The 26,336-nt window shown below is 50.7% G+C and overlaps 2 protein-coding genes across 4 annotated transcripts; one reads left to right on the top strand and one right to left on the bottom strand.

The window, feature by feature from the left end:
• The first annotated feature begins 226 nt into the window (after positions 1–226).
• FSD1 (fibronectin type III and SPRY domain containing 1) lies at positions 227–12,217 on the top strand. Its single transcript, XM_061422615.1, has 13 exons — positions 227–435; positions 1,386–1,481; positions 1,625–1,756; positions 2,697–2,798; positions 3,646–3,668; positions 3,871–3,992; positions 4,538–4,747; positions 8,696–8,794; positions 9,601–9,760; positions 10,113–10,192; positions 11,365–11,616; positions 11,725–11,813; positions 11,920–12,217. The coding sequence occupies exons 1-13, from the start codon at positions 421–423 to the stop codon at positions 12,028–12,030; spliced, it is 1,491 nt and encodes a 496-aa protein (XP_061278599.1). The 5' UTR covers positions 227–420; the 3' UTR covers positions 12,031–12,217.
• A 554-nt stretch (positions 12,218–12,771) lies between these two features.
• STAP2 (signal transducing adaptor family member 2) lies at positions 12,772–24,273 on the bottom strand. 3 transcript variants are annotated; one of them, XM_061422616.1, is made up of 13 exons: positions 24,051–24,254; positions 21,223–21,294; positions 20,975–21,097; positions 16,847–16,903; positions 16,255–16,355; positions 15,673–15,807; positions 15,285–15,354; positions 15,092–15,194; positions 14,884–14,958; positions 13,498–13,653; positions 13,319–13,411; positions 13,163–13,237; positions 12,772–12,930 (listed from the first exon to the last, which is right to left on the bottom strand). In XM_061422616.1, exons 1-13 carry the CDS (start codon positions 24,150–24,152, stop codon positions 12,869–12,871), a joined length of 1,224 nt encoding a protein of 407 aa, XP_061278600.1. In that variant the 5' UTR covers positions 24,153–24,254; the 3' UTR covers positions 12,772–12,868. The 3 variants fall into 3 exon arrangements, with proteins under 3 accessions (XP_061278600.1, XP_061278601.1, XP_061278602.1); XM_061422617.1 differs by lacking the exon at positions 14,884–14,958 and having other exon boundaries at positions 24,051–24,273; XM_061422618.1 differs by lacking the exons at positions 20,975–21,097; positions 21,223–21,294 and having other exon boundaries at positions 24,051–24,255.
• Between the last annotated feature and the right edge of the window lie 2,063 nt (positions 24,274–26,336).

Below are 26,336 nucleotides of genomic sequence, written 5' to 3'. Positions count from 1 at the left end.
AATGAAATTCCATTTTGAGTGGTAGCTGAGAAGTTGCAGGGGTGAAAGAGTTGGGAGACTGAGGCACAGAAGAACCAGGGACAGGCTCAAGGTCACAGGGCAGTTGAACCCAGGCATCCTGCCTCCCAGTTCTGAGCTCTCTCCAGCTCAGGCATCATTAGCAATATCACCTACGACGACCCAGACTCTGAGGGTCTCGGCTTTCCGCGACCCCAGCGCAAGACAGACTACATTTCCCAGCTTGCAGCGAGGGGCGCGCCTGCGCGCTGCGGCCAGTGATGGAGCGCTGACTGGGGGCACGGCGGCGGCGGCGGCGAGGGCTCGGCGGGCCATTGGCTACCGGCAGCAGCAAAGGCAGCTTGGGGACTAGAAGAGCGAGTGGGGCCCGCGGGTCGGGCCGGGCTGACCTGGGCTGCAGCCATGGAGGACCAGAAAGTAAGACCCGGGCGGGGCAGGGCGCGGTCCGAAGCGGGGGTGGACGAGAGGAGGGGGACCAGGTAATGCCGCAGCGTCCTCCCAGCTTCCCCGACCCCAGCTGCTCTGCGGCCGAAGCCCCACCCTCGCCGCAACCACGCCCGGATCTAGCCCCCATTCTGGACGCCGCAGCCCCCCACCCTAGCCACGACCCACATCATCTTGGCCTGAGTTCAGGCGCATCCCCTTCATGGCCCCCACACCTCCCCAGTATCGGGGACCCAGCCTTGACTCTATCACCCACGCCTTCCATCGGGACTGCGGACCAGGTGTCCCGACCCTGGCCACGCCCCGCCGCGGTGGGCGCCCCGCCAGCTCAGCACAGGTGACCCCCACCAATCTCGTGCCCCCAGGAAAAGGACCCGTGGGAGGCCTGGGTTTGGGCTGCAGGCCCTAGAAGCACCCACCCACGCCGGCCTCCTCTCCCGGCATCCCCTCCCCCAGACCTCCTTACCTTTCTCCACTTACCTGATTCCCTAGCGTCTCCCGTTTTCCAGATGAACCCATGTTCTGCGGGTATCCTTTTCCTCTGGGGTCTCTTTCCCGGAGCTAGCTCCTTACCCCGATGATGCCCCCACCCCCCTCAGGATATAGTTACCTGGTTGAAGGCTTTGCACTCAGGCAGACCTGGCTGGGGCTCAGGGTCTATGCTTCCTGAAAAGTTCTCTCAGAGCCTCAGTTTCCTCCCCTTTGAAATGGGTGGGCTCAATGTGCCCGATGCCTGCTGCTCCTGAGGGCTGTAGGGCCAGAGCTCCACCCAGGGCCTGCTCTTGTCTGGTGCCCAAGCTTTTTGGCACAGTGGCTCCCACATCCCTTCCCTGGATCCCTGGAGGACAGAAAGGGGGAGCTTCAAGTCAAGGAGCCCTGGCCAGGCTGAGCGACTTAGTTTGTGCATGCTTCTCTGGGGGCAGGAGGCTCTGAGGAAGATCATCACAACGCTGGCTGTGAAAAATGAAGAGATCCAGAGTTTCATTTACTCCCTCAAGCAGATGCTGCTGAACGTGGAGGTGAGGAAGTCACCCCTATCCCCAAGGTGGGGGGAAGGGCAGCTATAAAGGTAACCTGCCCTTGGGGACCCTGGGCCTTGCTGCCCATCTGAGCAGCAGCTTGGCCAGTCCTGGCAGCTCTGACCCCACCTTGTCTCTCCAAGGCAAACTCGGCCAAGGTGCAGGAGGACCTGGAAGCCGAGTTCCAGTCCCTCTTCTCCCTCCTGGAGGAGCTGAAGGAGGGCATGCTCATGAAAATAAAGCAGGACCGTGCCAGCCGCACCTATGAGCTGCAGGTGTGTGTGATTTGGGGCCGGGGCGGGGGGTGTTCTCCCAGACCCCCTCCCAGATGCCATCCCCTGCACACTCCCCAGAGCCCGACCGGCCTCAACGTCTTCCTCTGAACCTGCTCCTCCTCTCTTGCCCCTTCCCAGAGGGGCCGCCAGTGTCCCTGGTGTCCTGAGCCAGACCATCCAGTGGTGTCAGCCACACCTCCTCTTTTCCCTGGGCTCTTCCCAGCCCCCTCCCTGCCCATGACCTATCCATCCCTCACGTACCTGCTCTCCCTCTTAATCCCTTCTCCCCTGCATTGCTGCAGCCCCATCCCTACATCTGCTGTTCCTCCCCACCTGTCTTCATCTCGCACTTCCAATTTTTCAGCCCTTCCCACTGGTCCCTCAGATCTGAGGGCATCACTTCTTGCCAAACACTGGCTATGGCTCCTCTGGGGTCTCAGATTCCAAGCTGGGGTCACTAGGGCAACACCAGCACTTCCTGGGCCACCCCCTAACACCCTGGATGCCCATCCACAAGGAATGTGGAGCTCTAGGCTCAGATGTGACCTAGGCATGTCTGTTTCTTTTTAAAAATTATTCACTTATTTTATTTATATGGTTATTCTGGGTCTTTGTTGCAGCATGTGGAATCTTTAGTTACAGCACGTGGAATCTAGGTCCCTGACCAGGGATCGAACCAGTCCCCTTGCATTGGGAGCATGGAGTCTTAGCCACTGTACCACCAGGGAAGTCCCTGGACATGTCCTTTTCTAAGGAAGGGATCCCCAAATGGTTCTGATGTCCTGCCCGCAGAGAGGCCCAAACTCCCTCTAGCCTCCCTTTCCTACCTGGAGTTGGAGAAGGACATGGTACCCCAGATCCCCAAGGCGATGAGGAGCCCTGGGAGGCTCTGATGCCGTGGAGTAAGATGTCTCTTCTCTTGGTGGCATGGCTCCTGCAGAACCAGCTGGCTGCCTGCACGCGAGCCTTGGAGAGCTCCGAAGAGCTTCTGGAGACAGCCAACCAGACCCTGCTGGCCACTGACAGCAAGGACTTTCCCCAGGTGGGCGCCTCGGGAGCCAGAGTGGCCACCCAGATACGTTTGCATTTCAGATCAACCACGAGTAATGTTTTACTCTGATTATGGCCCATGCAGGATTTAGTCTGAGTACATCCTAAACACCATTGATAGGACATATGCTAAAATAATAATTCTTTGTGGTAGATCTAAAACTCACAGGAAGCCCAGCTTGGTGCTCTGTGATGACCTAGATGGGTGGGATGGGAAGGAGGTAGGAGAGGAGTCCAAGAGGAAGCATGTATATATGTATCCATACAGCTGATTCACTTTGTTGTACAGCAGAAACTAATGTAACATTGTAAAGAAATTATACTCCAATTAAAAAAAAAAAGAATGAATAAAATTTTTAGTATATCTCATGCAAATGTTTAGTGTAAGTATTTCCCAAATGTTGCCTGGGACATATTTACACTAAAATACTTATTCATTATTTGAAATTCAAATTTAACAAGGAATTAATTTCTTAGTAATATATGTCACGTCCAATATTTAGTGTAAGTATATCTGAAATATTGGATGGGGTCTACTTATATAAAAAGTATATATTTATTTATTGTTCATCTGCAATGCAAATTTAACTTTGTAGCCTATATTTTCATTTGCTAAATCAGTCAACTGTATGTACTGGGCACTAGGCGGGAGGTGGGGATAGGGGTGGGAGCCTGTCTTTGCCTCCCATCCCATCAGGGTCCAGCTAAGGCTTTCTGCCCCCATGCTGGGGCACTTTGACACATGGACACCCGACTGGGCCTCAGTCTTCTTGTCTGTGTAGTGGGTTTCTGATTCAGCCAACACAATTCTTTGGCTTTTGCTCTGTCCCTCTTTCTAGGCTGCCAAGCAAATCAAAGATGGGTAAGACGCTGGGACCTGGCTCCCACCCCATTGCCTCACCCCCATTGTGAAGGTGGGAACACCCAGGTGAGGGTCCCTTGGCCCAGAGCACCCGACCGCAACAAGGGGGAGGGGGCCCCCTACACACACCTCGGGGGACTAGGCCTGGGCGTCCACCTCCTTCCCTGCAGTGTGCAGGCTGCCTCCACCTCCTTCCCTGCAGTGTGACAATGGCCCCCGCCTTCCGGCTGTCACTGAAAGCCAAGGTCAGCGACAACATGAGTCATCTCATGGTGGACTTCGCACAGGAGCGGAGGATGTTGCAGGCACTCACATTCCTGCCTGGTGAGAGGGCAACTCACTGTATGATAGGGGGAAAAAATCCCAAAGTCTAGGAGAGAGCCCGGAGACAAGGCATGACAATCAGAATAAGGCTGACAACCATTTGTGAAAACTGCAGAAGGTCCCGCCCTGACTTGGAGCCCTGAGGATTCCCACCCCCCAGTGGGTGGAGCCACAGGGAAGCCCCACCCTGTGGTAGAGTCCTAAAGAATCCCCACCCACTAGGGGTGGAGTCCCATGGAGACCACACCCCAATTGGTAGCATTCTGGAAACTTACTACCTCTAAATGGTGGGATTCAGAGAAGCCCAAGTATTCGTTGGTTGAACCCTTAGAAAGCTCTTCTCTGCCTCACACCCTTTGGTGAAACCCTGAGGAGGCTCCACCCCCAGGCTACGGAACCCAGAGAAGCCCCGCCCCTAACCTGTTATCGGGAGGACGCCCAGACCCCAAGAAGGTCTAGTGGGTGGGCAGGGTTACATCCAGGCACGCCCCTTCAGGCTTCCCTGCCCCGCACCCTGACACCCCTCTCTTCTCTGTCCTGGGCAGTGCCTAGCGCCCCTGTGATTGACCTGACCGAGTCCCTAGTGGCCGATAATTGTGTAACCTTGGTATGGCGCATGCCAGACGAGGACAACAAGATTGACCACTTCGTGCTGGAATATCGGCGGACCAACTTTGAGGGCCCACCCCGCCTCAAGGAGGACCAGCCCTGGATGGTCATCGAGGGGATCCGGCAAACGGAATACACCCTGACCGGTAAGGGCAGCTCAGCTTTCCCCATCAGTCCACCTGGGGCTCGTGGACCATACTCAAGGCTCTGCTGGGCTGATGGAGAGTAACATATAATAAGGAAAACGATGCCGGGGACAGCCCTGCACCATGTACTGAGGGCTTACTATGTGCTAAGCATTTTACCCAGAAGCGACTTAGCAGCAGCAGCAGCAGCAGCAGAAGCAATGAGTGTGTTCTTGTCAGCTTTTTACAGATGAGGGAACTGAGTGAAACACCTGGAAAGGGTGTGCTCCATCCCTGTCTTATCTCTATGACCCATCATTCATTCATTCATTTTGACTTATTTCCTGCAGGATACCAAGCACTGTCCTTACCGTAGTAAATAAAGTGCCTGAGAATCCCTCCTCTCATAGAACTGGTGTTCAGGGAACCGTCCTCCCAGGCTCTGAGGATTTCCTTGGAAGTTATACGAAAGCAGAAAGACTGGGGGAATCCATCCAGCTGGTAGGAGAGGGTCTGAAGGAGGGTAAAATCAGGGGTCCCTAATGAGTTAAGAAACCATCCTGAGCCTGGGGAAGCCCTGAAGGGAGAATCTCCCTGACAAGATAACTATCACCAGGGCTCTTGGGCTATAATCAGCCTGCTCCCTATCTGTAATTAGCATACAAGCTTAATAATAAGCCTGCTAATTGCAGGAAAGAAAAGCCAGCAGCCGAGAAGAGGGCCTGAAAAGCTCTCAGCTTATCCTTTGCATGGAAATCAAAATAAACACACCCCATTTCCCCCCGGTCTTTTTAAAAAAATTATTGTGGCAAAATACACATAAGGTAAAATCCACCATGGTCACTATTAAGTATGCAGATCAGCTATTCAGTAATTCAGTGCTACGATCACCCCACTATCCATCTCCAGAACTTCTCAGCTTGCAAAACTGAAACTGTCCCCATTCGTTTTTGTTACTGTTGTTGTTTGTTTTGTTTTTAAATTTTGGCCTTACCACATGGCTTGCAGGATCCTAGTTCCCTGACCAGGGATTGAAGCCGTGCCCTTGGCAGTGAAAGCACAGAGTCCTAAGCGCTGGACCACCAGGAAATTCCCCTGTCCCCATTAGACACTAACTTCCATTCCTCTCTGCCTGGTCCCTGGCACCCACCATTCTAATTCCCGTCCCTGGGAATGTTGCTACTCTAAGTTCCTCATATAGATGGAATCATACAGGACGCCTGGCTTATGTCACTGAGCATCGTGTCCTCAAGGCTCGCCATGTTGTAGCAGGTGTTAGTTTCCTTTCTTTTTAAGGCTGAATAATATTTCATTGTGTACACACACACACACACACGCACACAGGGCTTCCTAGGTGACGCCAGTAGTAAAGAATCCACCTGCCAATGCAGAAGACTTAAGAGACGTGGGTTCAATCCCTGGGTCGGGAAGATCACCTGGAGAAGGAAATGGCAACTCACTCCAGTATTCTTGCTTGAGAAATCCTATGGACAGAGGAGCCTGGTGGGCTTCAGTCCATGGGGTCACAAAGAGTTGGACAGACTGAGCACATATTATATATCATATGTATACACAATGAAATATATATATATATATATACATTGTATATATTCAGCTTTCTCCAGTAGTGGCAGCTTCCATAACTAGAGTTCGATACCAGAACCAGGAAGCTGACACTAGTATAGTCTGCAGGGTTGATTTACTTTCCATCAGTTTTACCAGTTTAGCACGCACTGATTTGCATGTACATGTGTAATCCTGTATGCAATTTTATCCCCTATGTAAATTTGTGTAACTACACCACAATCAAAGTGTAGAGCTTCTCCATCACAGGCTTCCGGATGCATCCACTTTACCCCTCTGGCCTTTTCCAAAATCCATAGTGAGCGAATTCCTCAGGGCAGGAAGTTGAATCCCTCACAAAACCTGTGATACTGAAGATGATCACTCACCTATGTAAACAACCCATGTGGTTATTTGCAATCCACCTACTATCTTGTTGACTGTTTGGAAGACAGGAGGGTTTTGGTTAAGTTCTTATAACTTATATTCCTTGGGCCATCTCATCTTTATGTGAACCCTGCTCAGTGTGGGGAAAATGATTGTTAGGTTGCAGACTAGGAAATAGACACCCACTGTGAAAAGTCGGATATGTTCATGATTCAGAATCCAAGCCTTCTGGGTGGTAGTCTTAGCTTCCCTGGGGGCTCAGAGAGTAAAGAATCTGCCTGCGATTTAGGAGACCTGGGTTCGATCCCTGGGTCGGGAAGATCCCCTGGATAAGGAAATAGCAACCCACTCCAGTATTTTCACCTGGGAAATCCAATGGACAGAGGAGCCTGGCAGGCTACACAGTTCATGGGGTCACAGAGTCAGACACGATGGAGCGACTAACACTTTCTACTTAGCGCTGGGGCAGTAGGTGGCGCTGCTGAGCAAACTACAGAACTCAGGAGGGGATTCAAGAAAGGGTGAGGTAGTCTGGGTGGGCACCTGGAGAAAGTAACAGCCAAGCCGAGGCCCAAAAGAGAAGCTGGGGAGACCGAGTTCCAGGCCAAGGAACCGCCTGATCAAGGGCTCATAGGACAGAACACTGAGCCTTTGTGTCTGGAACTAGTTAACTTTGCAGAGCGACCATCTGTAGGGAAAGGGGAGAAGAGGAATAGGGACTTTATCCTGAGGGCAAGGGGACCTATGAGAGGTTTCAGAACATGGATTTCTGAGTGCTGTTTGGAATGCCCAGAGAAGGCATCCGCAGGGAACACCCGGGGCAACTGGACACGTGGTCTGAGCTAGAGGTTGAGCTGTTTGTGCCCTGTGGGTAGGCAGATAGTGTCTTAAGGGTAAGCAGGGTCTTAGACTGAGTCACCCAAACATTTGGCAGTACAGAGGAGCCTGCAAGGAAGACCAAGAGGGAGCAGTCAGAGGGGGCAGTCAGTAGAGGGCAATGCCATGACTGCCAAGGAAAAATTCCATGAAGGAAGGAGTGGTCAGCCAGGAGAACCTACTAGATGAGGACTGACAAGCCCAGAAGAGAGAGAGGGAATGAAGCCACTGAGAGAGGTCTGGACATATCTCCAAAGAGGTTTTGCACGAGGGGAAGACAGTTCAATAGTTGCTTTCATTTTTTTAAGATTAGAAGAAATTAATAATAACTTTTTAAAAGGATACTATTAGGGAAAATCTTTAAGGCACTGGTCATGGCTAGATGCAGGAGTTCCAGCATATGACTCACTCAGCTCAGTTCTAGACACTGTTGGCTCTGAGAAAGCAGACATTCTCAAGTAGGGTTGCCAACATGGTGGCAAATTTTCCCAGGAGTGGCTTCCTCCTAGTTGGCTGCTGCTGCTTCTAAGTAAGTCACTTCAGTCGTGTCCGACTCTGTGCGAGCCCGTAGATGGCCGCCCACCAGGCTCCCGTCTGGGATTCTCCAGGCAAGAACACTGGAGTGGGGTGCCATTTCCCTCTCCAATGCATGAAAGTGAAAAGTGAAAGTGAAGTCGCTCAGTCATGGCCGACTCTTCGCGACCCCATGGACTGTAGCCTACCAGGCTCCTCCGTCCATGGGATTTTCCAGGCAAGAGTACTGGAGTGGAGTGCCATCGCCTTCTCTGCCTAGTTGGCTAGTTCAGAGGAAAGAGGGACTCCACTCACTCTAATATCAGCCAGAGTCCCAGGGTAGATTCCGATTGACCTGTTTGGGTCATGTGCCTATTCCTGGACCAATTGCTGTGACTGAGCCTTAAAGCATCCTTAAAGCAGACTGATTGGCCAGTCTGGAATAGAGGTGGAGCCAAGTGATCCATAGCCCCACAGGTGAATGAAGACACGGATGATTTCCCAGGGTTACCATGTGGTCTACAAGATGCTCCTTAGAATGAGAGGTGGTGGGATGACTGTGGGACACAAAGGCCTCTAATCTATCACTCAAAGAGTACACAATGGTAAGCCCTCTCTGTTGCCTTGCAGGTCTCAAGTTTGACATGAAATACATGAATTTCCGTGTGAAGGCCTGTAATAAGGCAGTTTCAGGCGAGTTCTCCGAGCCAGTGACCCTGGAGACACCAGGTGACTGACTCCCATACCTCCCCTCGCTGTGACTCCATAACCACTCACTCCCAGGGCTCCAGGGACTGGTGTCTAATGAGAATCTTCTAATCAGGGTTCTGTGGCCCTTTTTGCCCTGGTTGCCAGGAAGCTCAGTGCTCAATCCATAGTAGATTCCTTAGCCTGAGTGTCTGCTATAAACTTGGTATTGTTCTTTGCATTTGCAGTTGATCGCATCATATCTGGATGGTTTTTACACACACACACTCCCCCTCTCTCTCTTTCTCTCTCTAACTCACTCTTCAAAAAGAAAAAAAAAAAGCTAAGTGCTCTATAGAATTGGAAATAGGGTATCAGTACTGAAGATAGATTTCTTAGCCCCCCACAGTGATACCTTTGCATGTTCGGGTAGGAAGTCCTTTCTGCACTCTAGCTTAGCTCTGTCATGCTATAGCACAGCCCCCTTTCTGGGATTAATCCCCAGTGAAAGCACAGGCCAGCACAGTGGTTTGAAATGGCTTCAGACCTGGGAGACCTTTAGGCAACTAGCCCTTGGCCTTCACTCCTCTGGCTACATGTTCTGCCCTCTCCACCCTTCCCTGTCCCGTCTTTTGGTGCCTTTCTGCCTGTTGTCTCTGTATCTCTCCATCTCTGAACCTTTGTCCATTTGTCTCTTTTTCTCTCTCTTGGTCTTAGTCTGTTTCTTTGTTTCTTTCTGTTCTCTGTCCCTGTCATGGTCTGCCTTAGTCACTGTCTGTCTCTCTCTGTCTCTCCCTGTGTCTCTGGGTTTTCCCATCTCTGTGACTCCTGTGTCTGCCTGGCCCCAGCGTTCATGTTCCGCCTGGATGCGTCCACATCCCACCAGAACCTGCGGGTGGATGATCTCTCCGTGGAGTGGGACGCCATGGGCGGGAAGGTGCAGGATATCAAAGCTCGCGAGAAAGATGGCAAGGGGCGGACGGCGTCTCCCGTCAACTCCCCAGCCAGGTAGCCCGCCCTCTCCCCTCCCTGAGTCTCTGGTGGAGGAGATCAAGCTGGACATGGACATACAGAATCCAGTATGGTCAAGGCTGGGGTAGGGGGAGGGACATGGAGTGGGGGGAGCCCAAAGAGTGAATAAGGGAGAGGAATCTTTGAAGTGGGTTTTGATGGTCAAATAGGATTTTTCCAGATGAGGAAGGGCACAGGTATGTTCCAACATGAGAGACCCTGTGTATGAAAAGAACCACACACAGTCCAGGAAAGATGAAATGTTCATGGTGACTGGGGTGGACCAGGGAAGCCCTCCTATGGGAGAGGTGAGGTCTGATTGAGACTTCCCCCTCCCTGTCACCCACAGAGGTACTCCATCTCCCAAGAGGATGCCCTCAGGTCGTGGGGGACGGGATCGCTTCACAGCTGAGTCCTACACGGTGCTGGGTAAGGAGGAGGGAAGACAGGACTAGAAAGAAGTCTGGGCAGGGGCCTGATAGGGGTTGGTGGGAGGGAATTCCTTTGGCTGGGGAAACAAGCAGGTGTCAAAAAGCTTCTATGGGAACAGTACCAGTGATGTGTTATTGTGACGTTGGGGGAATGGGAAGATTTGGGGCTGAGGGATCATTGGGGGAAAGTCAGAACTTATGGATGCTCTAGACTGGGGAGGGCTGAGCAGTAGCTTGAGGGGGAATTTCCTGAAGTCTGTGGAGTAGATGAGACCCAGGGAGTAGCTGAGACTCGGGGAGTAGCTAGAAAGAATAGTTGCCTGTGGCTAGCCAGGTTTGTGGAGGAGCTGAAGCAAGACATGGGCTCAGGGAAGTGGCTTAAGGTGAGTGGAGGAGCCAGAGAGTAGCTGAGTCTGAAAAGTGGAGAGAATGACTAGGGTGAGAGATGTGGTTGGCACCACAGGACTGATTGGATCCTGTGGAGGAGAAGCTGGAGTCTGAGGAGGAACAGGAGTTCCTGGAAATCACCACTGTCCTGAAAAAAACCTTGAGAAAGGGGTCAGGATCTATGCAGAAGCCAGTGCGGTCTGTAATACCTGGGAGGTGATGAGGGTCGGAGATGAAGTTAGGGAGTTGCTGGTTTCTTTTTTAATTTTTTTTGGCTGTGCCGGGTCTCAGTTGCGGCACTCAGGATCTTTAGTTGTGACATGCAAACTCTTAGTTGTAGCATGTGGAATCTAGTTCCCTGACCAGATTCCAAGGTGGAACCCAGGTCCCTGCATTGGGAGAGCGGAGTCTTAACCACTGGACCACCAGGGAAGTCCTGGGAGTAGCTGGTTTCCTGGGCTGAATGAGGAGCTGAGATATGGTCTGGTGGGGCAGAAGTGGGTGGAGAAGCTGCAGCGCAGGAATAGCTAGATGGGAAAATCACTGAAGTCACAAGAATCTGGATCCAGGATCCTGGGAGGGTGTAGATTAACTGATATCTCACTGAGACTTGGTGACTTATCTGGGCTTGGTCAGATATCTAGTATCTTAGTATCTAGGGAGGCATGGGATAGCTGGGAACTGGGCAGTGTCTGGAGGAAAGAGCTGGGGTCTGGCTGCCCGTTTTGAAAGGGCACCCAGGAGCCAATTCTACCCAGTCTCCCTGCCTGCCCCATCCCCCAGGGGACACGCTGATTGACGGCGGGGAACATTACTGGGAGGTGCGCTACGAGCCAGACAGCAAGGCGTTTGGCGTGGGGGTGGCCTACCGTAGCCTGGGCCGCTTCGAGCAGCTGGGCAAGACGGCTGCGTCCTGGTGCCTGCACGTCAACAACTGGCTGCAGGTCAGCTTCACTGCCAAACACGCCAACAAGGCCAAGATGCTGGACGCCCCCGTGCCCGACTGCCTGGGCGTGCACTGCGACTTCCATCAAGGTGATCCCCTCCGAGCCCTGGCTGGCCTCTGGCCACCCTTCTCCACTGTTCTATCTCTGCCCAAACCTCTCTCACCGGTCCCTTTGTCGCTCTGGCCCTCCACTCTAGGCCTCCTGTCCTTCTACAATGGCCGTACCAAACAGCTGCTGCACACCTTCAAGGCCAAGTTCACACAGCCGCTGCTCCCAGCTTTCACGGTGAGGCCTTGTCAGGGGCCCAGGGAAGGAAGATCGGGGTGGCGCGAGGGTTGGCTTTCCTGCTGAGCCTGTCTGTCCCCTTCTCCCTGCCCTGACTGTCCCTCAGGTGTGGTGTGGCAGCTTCCACGTGACGACTGGCCTGCAGGTCCCCAGCTCCGTGCGTTGCCTGCAGAAGCGGGGCAGTGCCACTAGCAGCTCCAACACCAGCCTCACCTAGGCCCCTGGACTGCCCATCAGCAGGCAGATTTCGGGGGCCGCCTCCAGGCCTCGACTGTTTGAGCTGGGCACCCTCCTCTCACTTGCTGCTTGGAGCCTTAACTCCTGATGGGGGGTCACTGATGGAGAGTGGGCACCCAGGTCAGGCCCTCCTCCTCACCTCACCTCCTAATAAAGGTCAAACACTGGCCAGGCGGTGCTGCTGGTTTTTTGGGGCTGGGTGGCACTGGCTGTGCCTGGTCCTCTCCAGACTTCAGCTTTCTCAGCCATAAAATGGGAAATTTCTTGGGAATTCCCTGGCAGTCCAATGGTTAGGACTCTGTGCTTTCACTGCAGAGGCCTGGATTCAATCCCTGGTCGGGGAACTAAGATCTCACAAGCTTGTTGTTTAGTCCCTGTCAGGTCGGACTCTTTGAGACCTGATGGACTGTAGCCCGCCAGGCTCCTCTGTCCGTAGGATTTCCCAGGCAAGAATACTGGAGTGGGTTGCCATTTCCTCCTTCAGGGGAGCATCCTGACACAGGGATTGAACCCGTGTCTCCTGCGTTGCAGGCGTATTCTTTACCACTGAGCCACTAGAGAAGCCCCCTACAAGCCATGAGGCATAGTCATAAAAAAGGTGGGAGCTTTTCTTACAGGGTGAGGAGGCAGGTTTTGCTGAACTGAGGACCACTGGAACCAGCTGTGGGCAGTCATCTAACAGACCCCGCACCACCCACCCAGCCAAGCCAAACACAGCTCCTGGGGTTGCTTGAGCTTTAATTCTGGGAGGAGGGATCCGCCTGACTAGTGTGTGGTGCTTGGAGATGGACCCGCTGGTCTGCCACGCGCTCAGCTGCCTACTCCAGTGCCCGCCTCTTCTGCAGTTTCTCTTCCAGTTCTGCTGTCACATCTGCCAGCCCTGAGAATGAGGGTAAGGGTACCTGAGGCTCCAGTGGCACCAGAGACCCCCAATCTAGGCTTTCCCTGCTTATATCCACCCAGGATCACTGCAGCGTAAGATGAAAATATGTTCAGTGGCCATGAGGAACTTCAAGATGGACACAGCAGAGCATTAAACCAAGCACAGAGTGCTCCAGAGTGTGACCACCTGGGTTCCCCACTTGAAAAGCCCTCTTACATTGACCCCTTACCTGTGGTGGGCGAGAAAGCCTGTGCTGAGCTGGCTGCCAGCTTCTTGGCTGGGCCACTGTTGAGGCCTTTGGGCTCTGCAGGAACAGACAGATGAAGGCTGAGGCCCACCCTCAGCTGGACAGGGGAGGGGCTGGGAGGAGGGACCCCTCCCATACCTGACTTGGGCACAGTAGGTGGCTTTGGAAGCTTTGCCTGTAGCTTGACCAACCGCCTGGGCTTTGGAACAACTAGTTGACTGGGGGAAGGCACTGCGTGGACAAAGATGTAGTATGTCACATCCAGTCACCAGCTTGCTACCTGTTGCCAGCTCTAGCCACCCCGGTCCCCTACCCACCATCCTCGTTCATGTAGCTGGCAGCTGGGGTGTCTCCAATGGGGATGACATAGTTGTTATCCTGGTCCGGTAGTGGAAGCAGCTTGTCCAGACTGGGCGCAGGCGTGATGGGTGTGGGAGGCAGCTGCTTAGGGCCACCCTTGGGGGGTGCAGGACCTGGTGGGAAACTGTGGTCACTGTCGGGGCCCATGTGGAACAGAGACACCAGTGGGGATGTGTGTGTGCACACCTGGATACAGGCCTATGTGTCCATGCATGTGTGTCTGGGCATGGGCCTGTTTATGTCTGTGGATGTGTGTCCCTAGGTAGCAATACATGGACACTGGGTGAATTTCATAAGTTGAATGTAAGTAAAGGGTTTCCCTGGTAGCTCAGGCTGTAAAGAATCCACCTGCAATGTGGGAGACCTGGGTTCAATCCCTGGGTTGGGAAGATCCCTGGAAGAAGGCATGGCAACCCACTCCAGTATTCTTGCCTGGAGAATCCCCATGGACGGAGGAGCCTGGTGGGCTACAGTCCATGGGGTCAGAGTCAAACATGACTGAGCGACTAAGCAAAGGGTTTATACTCTTGTGCATGCATGACACCTCATGGATGCTAAGGTACGTGCTACAGCATTTGTCTGTATTAGTGTATACACACATGTATCTGTAAAGGTCTGAATTTGTGCTCACGAGTGGATATGTCTGCAATTTGTGTGTACACATATGATTGTGACTTGAAGTATATATATGTGTGCTATATGGGACTGGAACTGTATGACACCCATGTTTATGCATGGGTGGAGCCACTGTCTACATAGGAACTTTTCATTATGCAGGTGGACACACACAGGTTTATGTTCATGAGTGGCATGTGTGTGTGTATGTACATTTGTGTACATTGTACATACATTTGTGTATGTGTCATGCATGCAGGGTCCTCAGCATCTGCCCAGTCCAGGGAAGACCATACTGCTCATCCCACAGACCTTTCCACTTTTCCAATCTCTTCCTTTTGCTCCATAATCTGGACCACCTCCCAGCCTGATTTCCCATCTCTTCCTAATGAAATCCTTTGAGAGCTTTAGGAAACACCCACTCTTCCAAGAAGACTTCCCCCCGACTCTGCCCATCCTCCTCTTCTCCCCAACTCTAGGTTGCGCCCCCACCCCCGCACTCCTCCACCCCTCGCCTTCCAGCTCCAGGTTCAACCCCTCAGGATTGCGAGTGTGTGCGCCCAGCCCTGTCCATTCCCTCCATAACCTGGAAGCACGTAGAGGACAGGGTCTGGGTACTTTCTGGGTCCCTGCAACTCTAGGTACAAGACTGGGCACAGGTGGAGCCATGAGAGTCCTAGGTCCTTTCCCACTCTGCCCCAGCGGCGTCCGCGGGGAGGGGGCATCACCTGGGCCGGAGGTGGAGGGGGCCGAGGGCGCCACCCACACACTCTCGCCATTCTCTTTATCCGCCTCCACGAAGCCTGGAACAGAGAGGGCGGCCTGGAGGAGGCACGGCAGCTGGGGGCTGACCCAAGGGTGTCCGGGTTGGGGAGGGGGCGGGAGAGGCGTGGACTGAGCCCTCCCTCCAACCTAGTTCCCTGAGGTTCTACCAACCTATCACTTTATCATAGTCTTCATCCAGCAGGAAGGGCACCAGCGCCTTATTAGAGTACGACACGAAATAGTTGACCACTGCTTCGAGCGAGGTGCAAGAGAACTAGGGTCAGAGAGGGGATGCTATCAGGGCCGGCGTGGAAGGGGTGCAGCCCACGCCGTTGCGCTTCCCCGGACCCGGCCCAATGCTCACCGGCTCCTCCACGTCGATTACGTATTTGGCGCCCTCGCGCTTCACCTTGTAGTGCCTGACCATCGGCGTCCTGACAGGATAGGGGGCGAGTGCATGACCTGGCTGAGGACAAGGAAGGGCCCGTCCCTCGCCCGGGCCCCGCCCCCAAGAAGGGCCTAACCCTAACCACCCCACATCCTGGCGTGGCTCTCGGCGTGGGACTAGGCCCTCAAAAGACTCCACCTTCAAGAAAGACCCTGCTCCTGGCAGTGTCCTCCGGGAGAACCAAGCCCTGAGGGATTCCACTAGGAGGGCCCTCCCAGGCCCCATCCACAATGTGACACCGCCCCGCTACCCGACCACGCCCCTGTATCCGACGCCCCGCCCACCCGGAGCCGCGCATGCGCACCCATTGAGCGTCTGAAGCGTTGTGACTGACACGCCGTCAGTGCCGTCCCCGCTCGGCCGCAGCAGTAGGTTCCCGCACTCAGGGTAGCGCTCCAGGAGCAGTTGCGCCTCCAGTCGGCTCACTTTCAGGAAGCACCTGGGGCGAGCAGCGTCACTCACAGGTGCAGGCCCCGCCCCCAGAGACACAGCCACGCCCTCCAAACGTAACCCCGCCCCTGGGCACCCAGCCAAGCTCACCTAGCCGTCACCTGGTCCCTGGAGACCCTGCCTAACCACCCCCCCTCCCCCCCACAGACCCAGACTCTGCCTCTGCAAGCCCATGCCTGCCCTCCGGGAACGGAGGCCAACACTCAGAGCCCCACACCCGCCACCCTGGCGTCTAAACCCGCCCCTGAAGACCCAGACCCGCGGTCAGGAACCCAGAACCGCCCCAAACACCCAGTCGGGCTCCCAACTGTGGGGACCCAATCCCCACCCCTGCCCGGATGTACCCAAGACCCAACGCCAGGAGACCCCATTCACTGCCCTCTGCGGCCCCATGTTCTCCAGCCCTCCACCATCCTGCAGACCCACGGGCGCTTACGACGGCATCTCGAGCACACGGCGGGCCTCCTCTTTGGCCAGGGCCTCGGACATCATGTACAGGTGTCCTGGCAGCAGCGTCAGGTTGGACGGGACGCGGAGCTGAACGGGGATTGGGGCGATCAGGAAATGGGCGCCTGTGACCGTGTCACAGGGGGCACACTGAGGCAAAGGTGCGGATGTAGCCAGGATGGAACCCAGGTCTGGACGGGGCTCCCGAGCCGCCTGACACCTCAGGGGCAGAGAGGGCTTAAAGAGGACTTCCGTGAGGGGGACGGACAGAGCAAATGCTAGCATGGAGGATCTCAAACTCAACAGCCTGTAGGGCCAGACGGGGAGCAATTGAGTAACATAGAAATCGGGGCTGTTTTCTAACACTCCTGGTTTTTAAACGACAGCAGCTGACTTTTAAATTTATAGCACTTTGTTGGCAAAACAAAACGCAGATAGTTTACACCTGGTTCAGAGGCCGCCAGTTTGAGACTAAGGAGGAGGTTGAGAGGTTTGTTTGGGGAACGGACATTTTAAAAAGGATTTCTGAACAGGCCAAGTGGGGAAGGAGAGAGAGAAGGGCCGGGGTTAACCACTCTTACCTCCACTACTGTCAAGATGAAGCCTTTCCACATCTCCCGAGACTCCAGGCTCTCTACCTGGGGAGCAAAAGAAAAAGTATGCCTGGCTGATGAGCCTTGGTCTACCCATCTGTGAAATGGGAGTAAGGAATAAGCATCCCTGTGTCTGAGGGTTGTTTAATGAAAATTAAATGTTAGAACAGGTTAATTTAGAATGATGTCTGAATATAAGTCCTTAGTAATATGGGGGTACTATTCTTTAATGTTATTACATCAACTATTTTTAATATAATTAATTTATTTTTGGCTGTGCTGGGTTTTCATTGCTGCACGCAGGCTTTCTCTAGTTGCAGTTTGCAGGCTTCTTGTTGCAGTGGCTTCTCTTGTCACAGATCATGGGCTCTAGGACAAATGGGCTTCAGTAGTTGTGGCACTTGGGCTCAGTAGTTGTGGCGCATACCGTTGCTCCACAGCAGGTGGAATCTTCCTGGACCATGTCACCTGCATTGGCAGGTGGATTCTGAGCCACTGGACCACCAGGGCAGTTCACATCCACATTTCAAAAAAAAAAACACACATAGATCATACCTCTCCTATGTGTGAAACCCTCCCTTGATTTCTACCTCCCTCAGGGTTAAAACCCAGGCCCTCCTTGTGGCCCACAGGTCTTACACAACCTGTCCCATCCCCTCCCTGCCCTCATGCCCTCCGGCTTTCCTCCTTTCTTACTCTGCTCCAGCCACAGTGGCTTTCTCACTGTTCCTCCAACATGCCAGGCATAGTTCAGCCTCAGGGCCTTTGCACATGCTGTTTGTACTGCTGAAGTTGTTTCTCAGATCTCTACACTGCTGGCTTCCTCACCTCCTTCAGGTCTTCAATAAGAAGACCTATAGATTTAAGGGCCTAGATCTGATAGATAGAGTGCCTGATGAATTATGGAATGAGGTTCGTGACACTGTACAGGAGACTGGGATCAAGACCATTCCCATAGAAAAGAAATGCAAAAAAGCAAAATGGCTGTCTGGGGAGGCCTTACAAATAGCTGTGAAAAGAAGAGAAGTGAAAAGCAAAGGAGAAAAGGAAAGATATAAACATCTGAATGCAGAGTTCCAAAGAATAGCAAGAAGAGATAAGAAAGCCTTCTTCAGCAATCAATGCAAAGAAATAAAGGAAAACAACAGAATGGGAAAGACTAGGGATCTCCAAGAAAATCAGAGATACCAAAGGAACATTTCATGCAAAGATGAGCTTGATAAAGGACAGAAATGGTATGGACCTAACAGAAGCAGAAGATATTAAGAAGAGATGGCAAGAATACACAGAAGAACTGTACAAAAAAGATCTTCACGACCCAGATAATCACGATGGTGTGATCACTGACCTAGAGCCAGACATCTTGGAATGTGAAGTCAAGTGGGCCTTAGAAAGCATCACTACGAACAAAGCTAGTGGAGGTGATGGAATTCCAGTTGAGCTATTCCAAATCCTGAAAGATGATGCTGTGAAAGTGCTGCACTCAATATGCCAGCAAATTTGGAAAACTCAGCAGTGGCCACAGGACTGGAAAAGGTCAGTTTTCATTCCAATCCCAAAGAAAGGCAATGCCAAAGAATGCTCAAACTACCGCACAATTGCACTCATCTCACATGCTAGTAAAGTAATGCTCAAAATTCTCCAAGCCAGGCTTCAGCAATATGTGAACCGTGAACTTCCTGATATTCAAGCTGGTTTTAGAAAAGGCAGAGGAACCAGAGATCAAATTGCCAACATCCGCTGGATCATAGAAAAAGCAAGAGAGTTCCAGAAAAACATCTATTTCTGCTTTATTGACTATGCCAAAGCCTTTGACTGTGTGGATCACAATCAACTGTGGAAAATTCTGAAAGAGATGGGAATACCAGACCACCTGATCTGCCTCTTGAGAAATCCGTATGCAGGTCAGGAAGCAACAGTTAGAACTGGACATGGAACAACAGACTGGTTCCAAATAGGAAAAGGAGTTCGTCAAGGCTGTATATTGTCACCCTGCTTATTTAACTTCTATGCAGAGTACATCATGAGAAACGCTGGACTGGAAGAAACATAAGCTGGAATCAAGATTGCTGGGAGAAATATCAATAACCTCAGATATGCAGATGATACCACCCTTATGGCAGAAAGTGAAGAGGAACTAAAAAGCCTCTTGATGAAAGTGAAAGTGGAGAGTGAAAAAGTTGGCTTAAAGCTCAACATTCAGAAAACGAAGATCATGGCATCTGGTCCCACCACTTCATGGGAAATAGATGGGGAAACAGTGGAAACAGTGTCAGACTTTATTTTTCTGGGCTCCAAAATCACTACAGATGGTGACTGCAGCCATGAAATTAAAAGACGCTTACTCCTTGGAAGGAAAGTTATGACCAACCTAGATAGCATATTCAAAAGCAGAGACATTACTTTGCCAACAAAGGTCCGTCTAGTCAAGGCTATGGTTTTTCCAGTGGTCATGTATGGATGTGAGAGTTGGAATGTGAATAAAGCTGAGCGCGAAACAATTGATGCTTTTGAACTGTGGTGTTGGAGAAGACTCTTGAGAGTCCCTTGGACTGCAAGAAGATCCAACCAGGCCATCCTAAAGGAGGTCAGCCCTGGATGTTCATTGGAAGGACTGATGCTAAAGCTGAAACTCCAGTACTTTGGCCACCTCATGCGAAGAGTTGACTCATTGGAAAAGACCCTGATGCTGGGAGGGATTGGGGGCAGGAGGAGAATGGGACGACAGAGGATGAGATGGCTGGATGGCATCACTGACTCGATGGACATGAGTTTGGGTAAACTCTGGGAGCTGGTGATGGACAGGGAGGCCTGACGTGCTGCGATTCATGGGGTTGCAAAGAGTCAGACCCGAGTGACAGACTGAACTGAACTGAATAGTTAGCGATGTTGAACATCTTTTCACGTGTCTCTTGGCCATTTGTATGTCTTTGGAGAGATGTCTATTTAGATATTCCATTTTTTGTTTGAGTTGATTGTTTTTTTGATATTGAGCTGTATGTATATTTTGGGAGATCAATCCTATGTTGGTCATATTGTTTGCAAATATTTTCTCCCATTCTATAGGTGTCTTTTGGTTTTTTAATGGTTTCTTTTGCTGTGAAAAACCTTTTAAGTTTAATTAGGTCCCATTTGTTTATTTTTGTTTTTATTTCCTTCACTCTAGGAGCTGGATCCAAAAAGATACTGCTGCAATTTATGTCAAAGAGTGTTCTATGTTTTCCTCTAGGAGTTTTATAGTACATAGTCTTAGATTTAGGTGTTTAATCCATTTTTAGTTTATTTTTGTGTATGGTGTTAGCATATTAAAAAGCAGAGACATCACTATGCTGACAAAAGTCCATATAATCAAAGCTATGATTTTTCCAGTAATCATGTACAGATGTGAGAGTTGGACCATAAAGAAGGCTGAGAGCCGAAAAATTGATGCTTTTGAATTATGGTGCTGGAGAAGACTTTTGAGAGTCCCTTGGACTGCAAGGAGATCAAACCAGTCAATCCTGAAGGAAACCAGCCCTGAATATTCACTGAAAGGGCTGATGCTGAAGCTGAAGCTCCAAAACTTTGGCCACCTGATGTGAAGAACTGACTCACTGGAAAAGACCCTGAGGCTGGGAAAGACTGACGGCAGGAGAAGGGGATGACAGAGGACGAGATGGTTGGATGTCATCACTGATCCTATGGACATGAGTTTGAGCAAGCTCTGGGAGTTGGACAGGGAGGCCTGGCGTGCTGCAGTCCATGCGGTTCACAACGAGTCGGACACAAATTAGTGACTGAACATGGTATTAGAGAGTGTTCTTAGCACAGGAATTTTAAATTGTGTTAGTCACTGCTGTGACTAAGAAGAGTGTCTGGAACACAATAGGTGCTCAATAATGTTAGCTGAAGATTGAATGATGGCAGCTGCGGTCCTTGTGGATCAGATTGTGTTCTGGGGATTTTACACATATTATCTCATTTTTCACTTGTAGAAACTGAGGCCCAGAGAGGTTAATGATTTGCCTAGTGATACAAACCCAGTGATAAATTCTGTGTGACTTTGTGTTGGTATGTGTTAATGGTGGGTGTGACATGGAGGAAGGGTCTCCCACCAGCCACCCTTAAGAGACTTACCTTGAACTTGATCTCCTGGTTCCGAAGGACCAAGCAGAAGTGGGTGCTAGGGTCATGGGAGTTTCCCCAGGGAGCCTCATCTGTGAGCTTCACAAAGCCTCCTAGATCTAGCTTTTCCACATGCTGGGAGCACAGAAGACAGAGTTTGAGTGCCTCATCCCCCCCAGCTAGGACATCCTGTCCACACCCTCTGTTAGGTCCTAGGGTCAAGGGCAGGCCAATTCTTGAGGCTTCATTTCCATCCTTACCTTAGTGTCCCGATTGCTATTGTAGAAATACAGAGTCAGGCCCTGAAGGCCTGCCCAGAACTTCTTGTAATCCTGTGGACCAGAGGTGGAGAAAGAGAGGGAGGTGAGGTGGCAGAGCTGGGCACCTCCATCCTTCTCTATCTCAGGACCTTTGCACCTTCTGGCCTCTTTGCCAGAACATGCTTCTCCCAGATCTTTACATGGTTTCCTTCATCACCTACAGCCACCAGGGCAGCCCACAGAGAAAGCAGAGACACTAAAATCTTTCAGAGAAGAGAAATTAGCACCCTCAGGTAGAGACAGACCCTGGGCCAAGAGATTGCAGAGGAGAGAGGACTTCAAATTGCTAAATTGGGGAAGACTTCCTGAAAGAGGAAGTAAATTAATGAGTCCGTAAGGGCTTCCCTCGGAGAAGGCAATGGCACCCCACTCCAGTACTCTTGCCTGGAAAATCCCATGGACGGAGGAGCCTGGTAGGCTGTAGTCCATGGGGTTGCTAGGAGTCAGACACGACTGAGCGACTTCACTTTCACTTTTTACTTTCATGCATTGGAGAAGGAAATGGCAACCCACTCCAGTGTTCTTGCCTGGAGAATCCCAGGGATAGGGAAGCCTGGTGGGCTGCCGTCTATGGGGTCGCACAGAGTCGGACACGACTGAAGCGACTTAGCAGCAGCAGCAGAAAGGGCTTCCCCGGTGGCTCAGATGGTTAAGAATCTGCCTACAATGCAGGAGACCAATGGGGGCTCAATCCCTGGGTTGGGAAGATCCCCTGGAGAAGGGAATGGCTACCCATTCTAGTATTTGGACAGAGAAGCCTGGTGGGCTACAGTCCATGGAGTCGCAAATAGTTGGACATGACTGAGTGACTAACACTTTCACAATGAGGATAGCTCTTATATTGACAGTGATCATCTATCCATCGAGCCACCTATTGATTCAGCCATCCATCCATTCTTTTATCCACTTATGTCCTCACCCATCCACCTGTGTACAGGCATGCTTCATTTTATTGCACTTCACAGATATTGTGGGGTTTTGTTTTTAAACAAATTAAACATCTGTGGCTATTCTGAGTCAAAGAAGTATCTACCGGTGTCATTTTTCCAAAAGTATTATTTTTAAATTAAGTTATGTACATTGTCTTTTTAGGATACAGTGCTATTTCACATGCCCTGGAGCCCATGGTCTGCCAAAAGAGAAGCCACTACAATGAGAAGTCCGTGCACCGCAACTACAGAGTAGCCTCCCCTGACTTTAACTAGAGAAAGCCCTCGAACAGCGACAAAGACCCAGCACAGCCAAAAATAAATAATTAATTAAAAAGAAAGCAGATGATTATGAGCTGATTTTTAAAAAGATATAGTGCTATTACATACAACAGGATACAGACTAGTGTGAACATAACTTTTATAAAGCACTGGGAAATGAAAAAAATTCATATGGCTCACTTTATCGCAATATTTGCTTTATTGTGGTGATCCAGCACCAAACCTGCAGTGTCTCCCAAGTATATTTGTGCTTATGCATCCTTTCACCTGTCGGTTCTGGAGATGGACATGGCACCCCACTCCAGTACTCTTGCCTGGAAAATCCCAGGGACGGAGGAGCCTGGTGGGCTGCCGTCTATGGGGTCGCACAGAGTTAGACATGACTTAACGACTTCACTTTCACTTTTAACTTTCATGCGTTGGAGAAGGAAATGGCAACCCACTCCAGTATTCTTGCCTGGAGAATCCCAGGGACAGAGGAGCCTTGTGGGCTGCCATCTATGGGGTCGCACAGAGTCAGACACGACTGAAGTGACTTAGCAGCAGCAGCAGCAGCACCTGTCTGTCCACCCATTCACCCATCTGTCCATCTATAGATACATCCTAGATACACACATACATTTAACTATCATTTACTGAAGAACTACTGTGTGCCAGGCACTGGGAAGAAAGCAGTAAGTGGACAAACTCATCTGCTTTGTCATACACCAGCTATGTGTCACCCCCTGAGTGCTGTTTAAGCTCTTTGTGCCTCTACTATAAAATAGTAGATAATTATGGTACCTGCCTAGGACTTCCCTGAAAGTCCAGTGGTTAACACTCTTGGCTTCCACTGCAGGGGGGGGTGGATTTGATCCCTGGTTGGGGAACCAAGATCCCCTACATGCTTTGAGGTGTGTTCACAGATAAATAAACCTCTTTCTTAACCCCTGAGATCTCCTGCCTCTGGTGCTTTCTAGGCTGGGGAGGATTTGAATGCATGAAGGCAGAAGGAAAGCAGGAAACTTCCAGGGCAAAGGCAGGGAAAAGGGTGCTTGGTTTGGGTCCTAGTGGCGGATGAGGGTGGGCCTTAGCGGAATGGAGGAGTTGAGCTTTATTCTGAGAAGGACACACACACACTCATTGGGCCCCTGACTGGCAACAGCCCCCAGTACCTCTCACTGTCCCCACCTGCAATCTGTATGGACCTTGACCCCTGTGGCTAAGGTTCACAGAGTTAGTTCAGGGCTGGGGGAGGATGGATGGGGGGTAGGGAGTGGTGTCAGAAGACACCCCCCTCCCCGCCCCCACCGCCATTTCCTTGAGAAAGTCCCTAATCCTGTTTATATCTGAGATTCAGAAAGAGACCAATCCAAGCGGGGAGAGACAGAAAGAGAAAGAGCTTAGATCAGAGAGAGACAGACAGACAGACAGAACCTTTCCCAGCCCCCAGTCTATGCCTTGCCCCAACCAGCACCCACCTCATCCTCCTCAGCAGGCTGGGGAGGTCTAGGTTCAGAGAGGTGCCGCACCTGCCCAGGGGCCACCCAGCAGTGCCAGCTCCCCAGCCTGTCTTACCCGATCTCGGGGTCCCTTCTTCTCCAGGAAGCTCTCATAGTAGTGCAGGGGCAGGGCGCTCTTGGGCTTGGGGACCCGGGGCGGGCTCAGGGCCAAGGCCATGACGGGCCAGGGTCCTTGGCCCGGCCTGGCCTCTCCCTCCAGCGGGTGCTCCAGCTGAGCAAGGAAGCTGAGAAACAGGTTCCAGGGGAATTTCCTCTCTCTGTCAGCTCCAGAGCTCCCTCCCCTGCCAGCCCTGGGCGGGGGCTGGGCCGGGCAGGTCCAGAGACTCTAGGGAAATCCCGGTCTCTCTGACCCTGCAAGGAGTCAGGGAGTCAGGGAGGCCTGGTTGGAGTCAGGGAACAGAGGAGGGGGCTGCTGGTGTGGTGTAGGGGGCATCAACAGGGGCACTTGCCTAAGCAAAGACCTGGAAGGGAGAGAAAGGAATCTGGTGCCAGAGCTGTGAGGGAATGAGACTAGACAGTGACACAATGTCCAGGAGGCCTGTTAGGCTGCCTGGACATTAGAAAAATCTGGATGTATTTACCCAAAAATCTTGCAGAGATTTTGACAGGAATAGCACTAAATCTGTGTATCAGTTGGGGGAGATTAGGCTTTTTTTTTTTTTAATTTTAGGCAGTGCCACAAGTGGGATCTTAGGTCCCTGACCAGGTATGGAACCCACACCCCTCTGCATTAGAATGTGTAGTCTTAACCAACTGACAGCCAGGGAAGTTCCAAAACTTGATAACTTTTGCATATTGTGTTGAGTCTTCCAACCCATAGACATAGTCCTTCCCTTTTTCCCTTCCTTCCTTCCTCCCTCCTTCCCTTGTTTCTTATTGAAGTATAATAATATTATGTTAGTTTCAGATTCTTTTCATTTATTTAAATCTTCGATTTCTTTCATCAGTGTTGTATAGTATTCAGTATCCAAGTCCTGTGTCTGTTTGGTTAGATTTACATCTAAGCATTTCTTTTTTTCTTTCTATTTCAAAACATTATAAGTAATATTGTATTTTCAATTCCAGTTTTCATACACTCATTATTAGCATACAAACATGCCATTGATTTTTGTGTGTTGATCTCTTATCCTATAACCTTTCTGAATTAACTCACTCCTTAGTTCTAGGGGCATGTTTGGGAGATTTCTTGAAATTTTGTACACAGGTCATGTCATTTGCAAATAGGGTTAATTTTCAATTTATATGTTTTTTATTTCTTTTTCTTGTCTTATTGTAATGGCTAGCACTTTCAGGACTCTGTTGAAGAATGGTGAGGGTGGACGCCTTTCCTTGTCCCCAGTCTCAATAGGAAAAGTGTTAAGTCTTTTATCGTGAAGTACAAAGTTACCTGAAGTTTTGTCCATGTTCTTCATCAAGTTGATGTAGTTTCTCTCTGTTCCTGGTTTGCTGAGAGTTTTTATTATGAGTGGGTGTTGAATTCTATCAAATGCTTTTTTTTTTTTTCATGAATAGATACACTCTTGTGACATGTCTTCTTTAGCTTGTGTATTAGTTTTCTGTGGTCGCTGTAATAACTTATCATAAATATAGAGACTTAATACAACACAAATGTGTTATCTTACAGCTTTGTAGGTCAGGAGTCCTATGTGGTTCTCATGAAAATAAAATCAGGGTGTTGGCAGGACTATGTTCCTTATTCTTTTTTTCTTTTAAATATTTATTTATTTGGCTGTGTTGGGAAGTGCATGAACTCTCTAGCTGTGGCGCTCAGGCTTAGTTGCTCTGCAGCATGTGGGATCTTAGTTCCCTGACCAAGGATCGAACCCACATTGCCTGCATTGCAAGGTGGATTCTTAACCACTGGCCCACCAGGGAAGTCCCTGAGAGCTGTGTTCCTTTCTGAAGCCTCAAAGAATGAATCTATTTCCTTGCTTTCTCCAGCTTCTAGCTTTCCCCATTCCTTCCTCCATCTACAAAGCCAGCAATAGTGGGTAGAAACCTCATGTTATATCAATCTGAATTTCTTCCACAGTCACCTTTCCCTGACTCTCTTTCACATTTAAGGATGCCTGTTATTATGTTGGACTCAGTAGATAATCTGGGATCATCTCCTTGTTTTAATGATTATTACTTTATTTTAACGTCTCCTTATTTTAATTCGATTAGAAACTGTAATTCCATCTGAAAACTTAAATCCCCTTTGCCATGTAACCTAAATATTCCTAGGCCTTGGGAATTTGGACATTGAGATCTTTAGGGAACCACTGTTTCACCTACCACAGTCTCTTTAATACAGTGGAAAACACTGATTGAATTTGGAATATGGAAACAGCCCTGCAAC

Source organism: Bos javanicus, chromosome 7 (genome assembly GCF_032452875.1).
Source record: "Bos javanicus breed banteng chromosome 7, ARS-OSU_banteng_1.0, whole genome shotgun sequence".
Taxonomy (NCBI): domain Eukaryota; kingdom Metazoa; phylum Chordata; class Mammalia; order Artiodactyla; family Bovidae; genus Bos; species Bos javanicus.
This window is presented reverse-complemented; position numbering and strand designations above follow the sequence as displayed.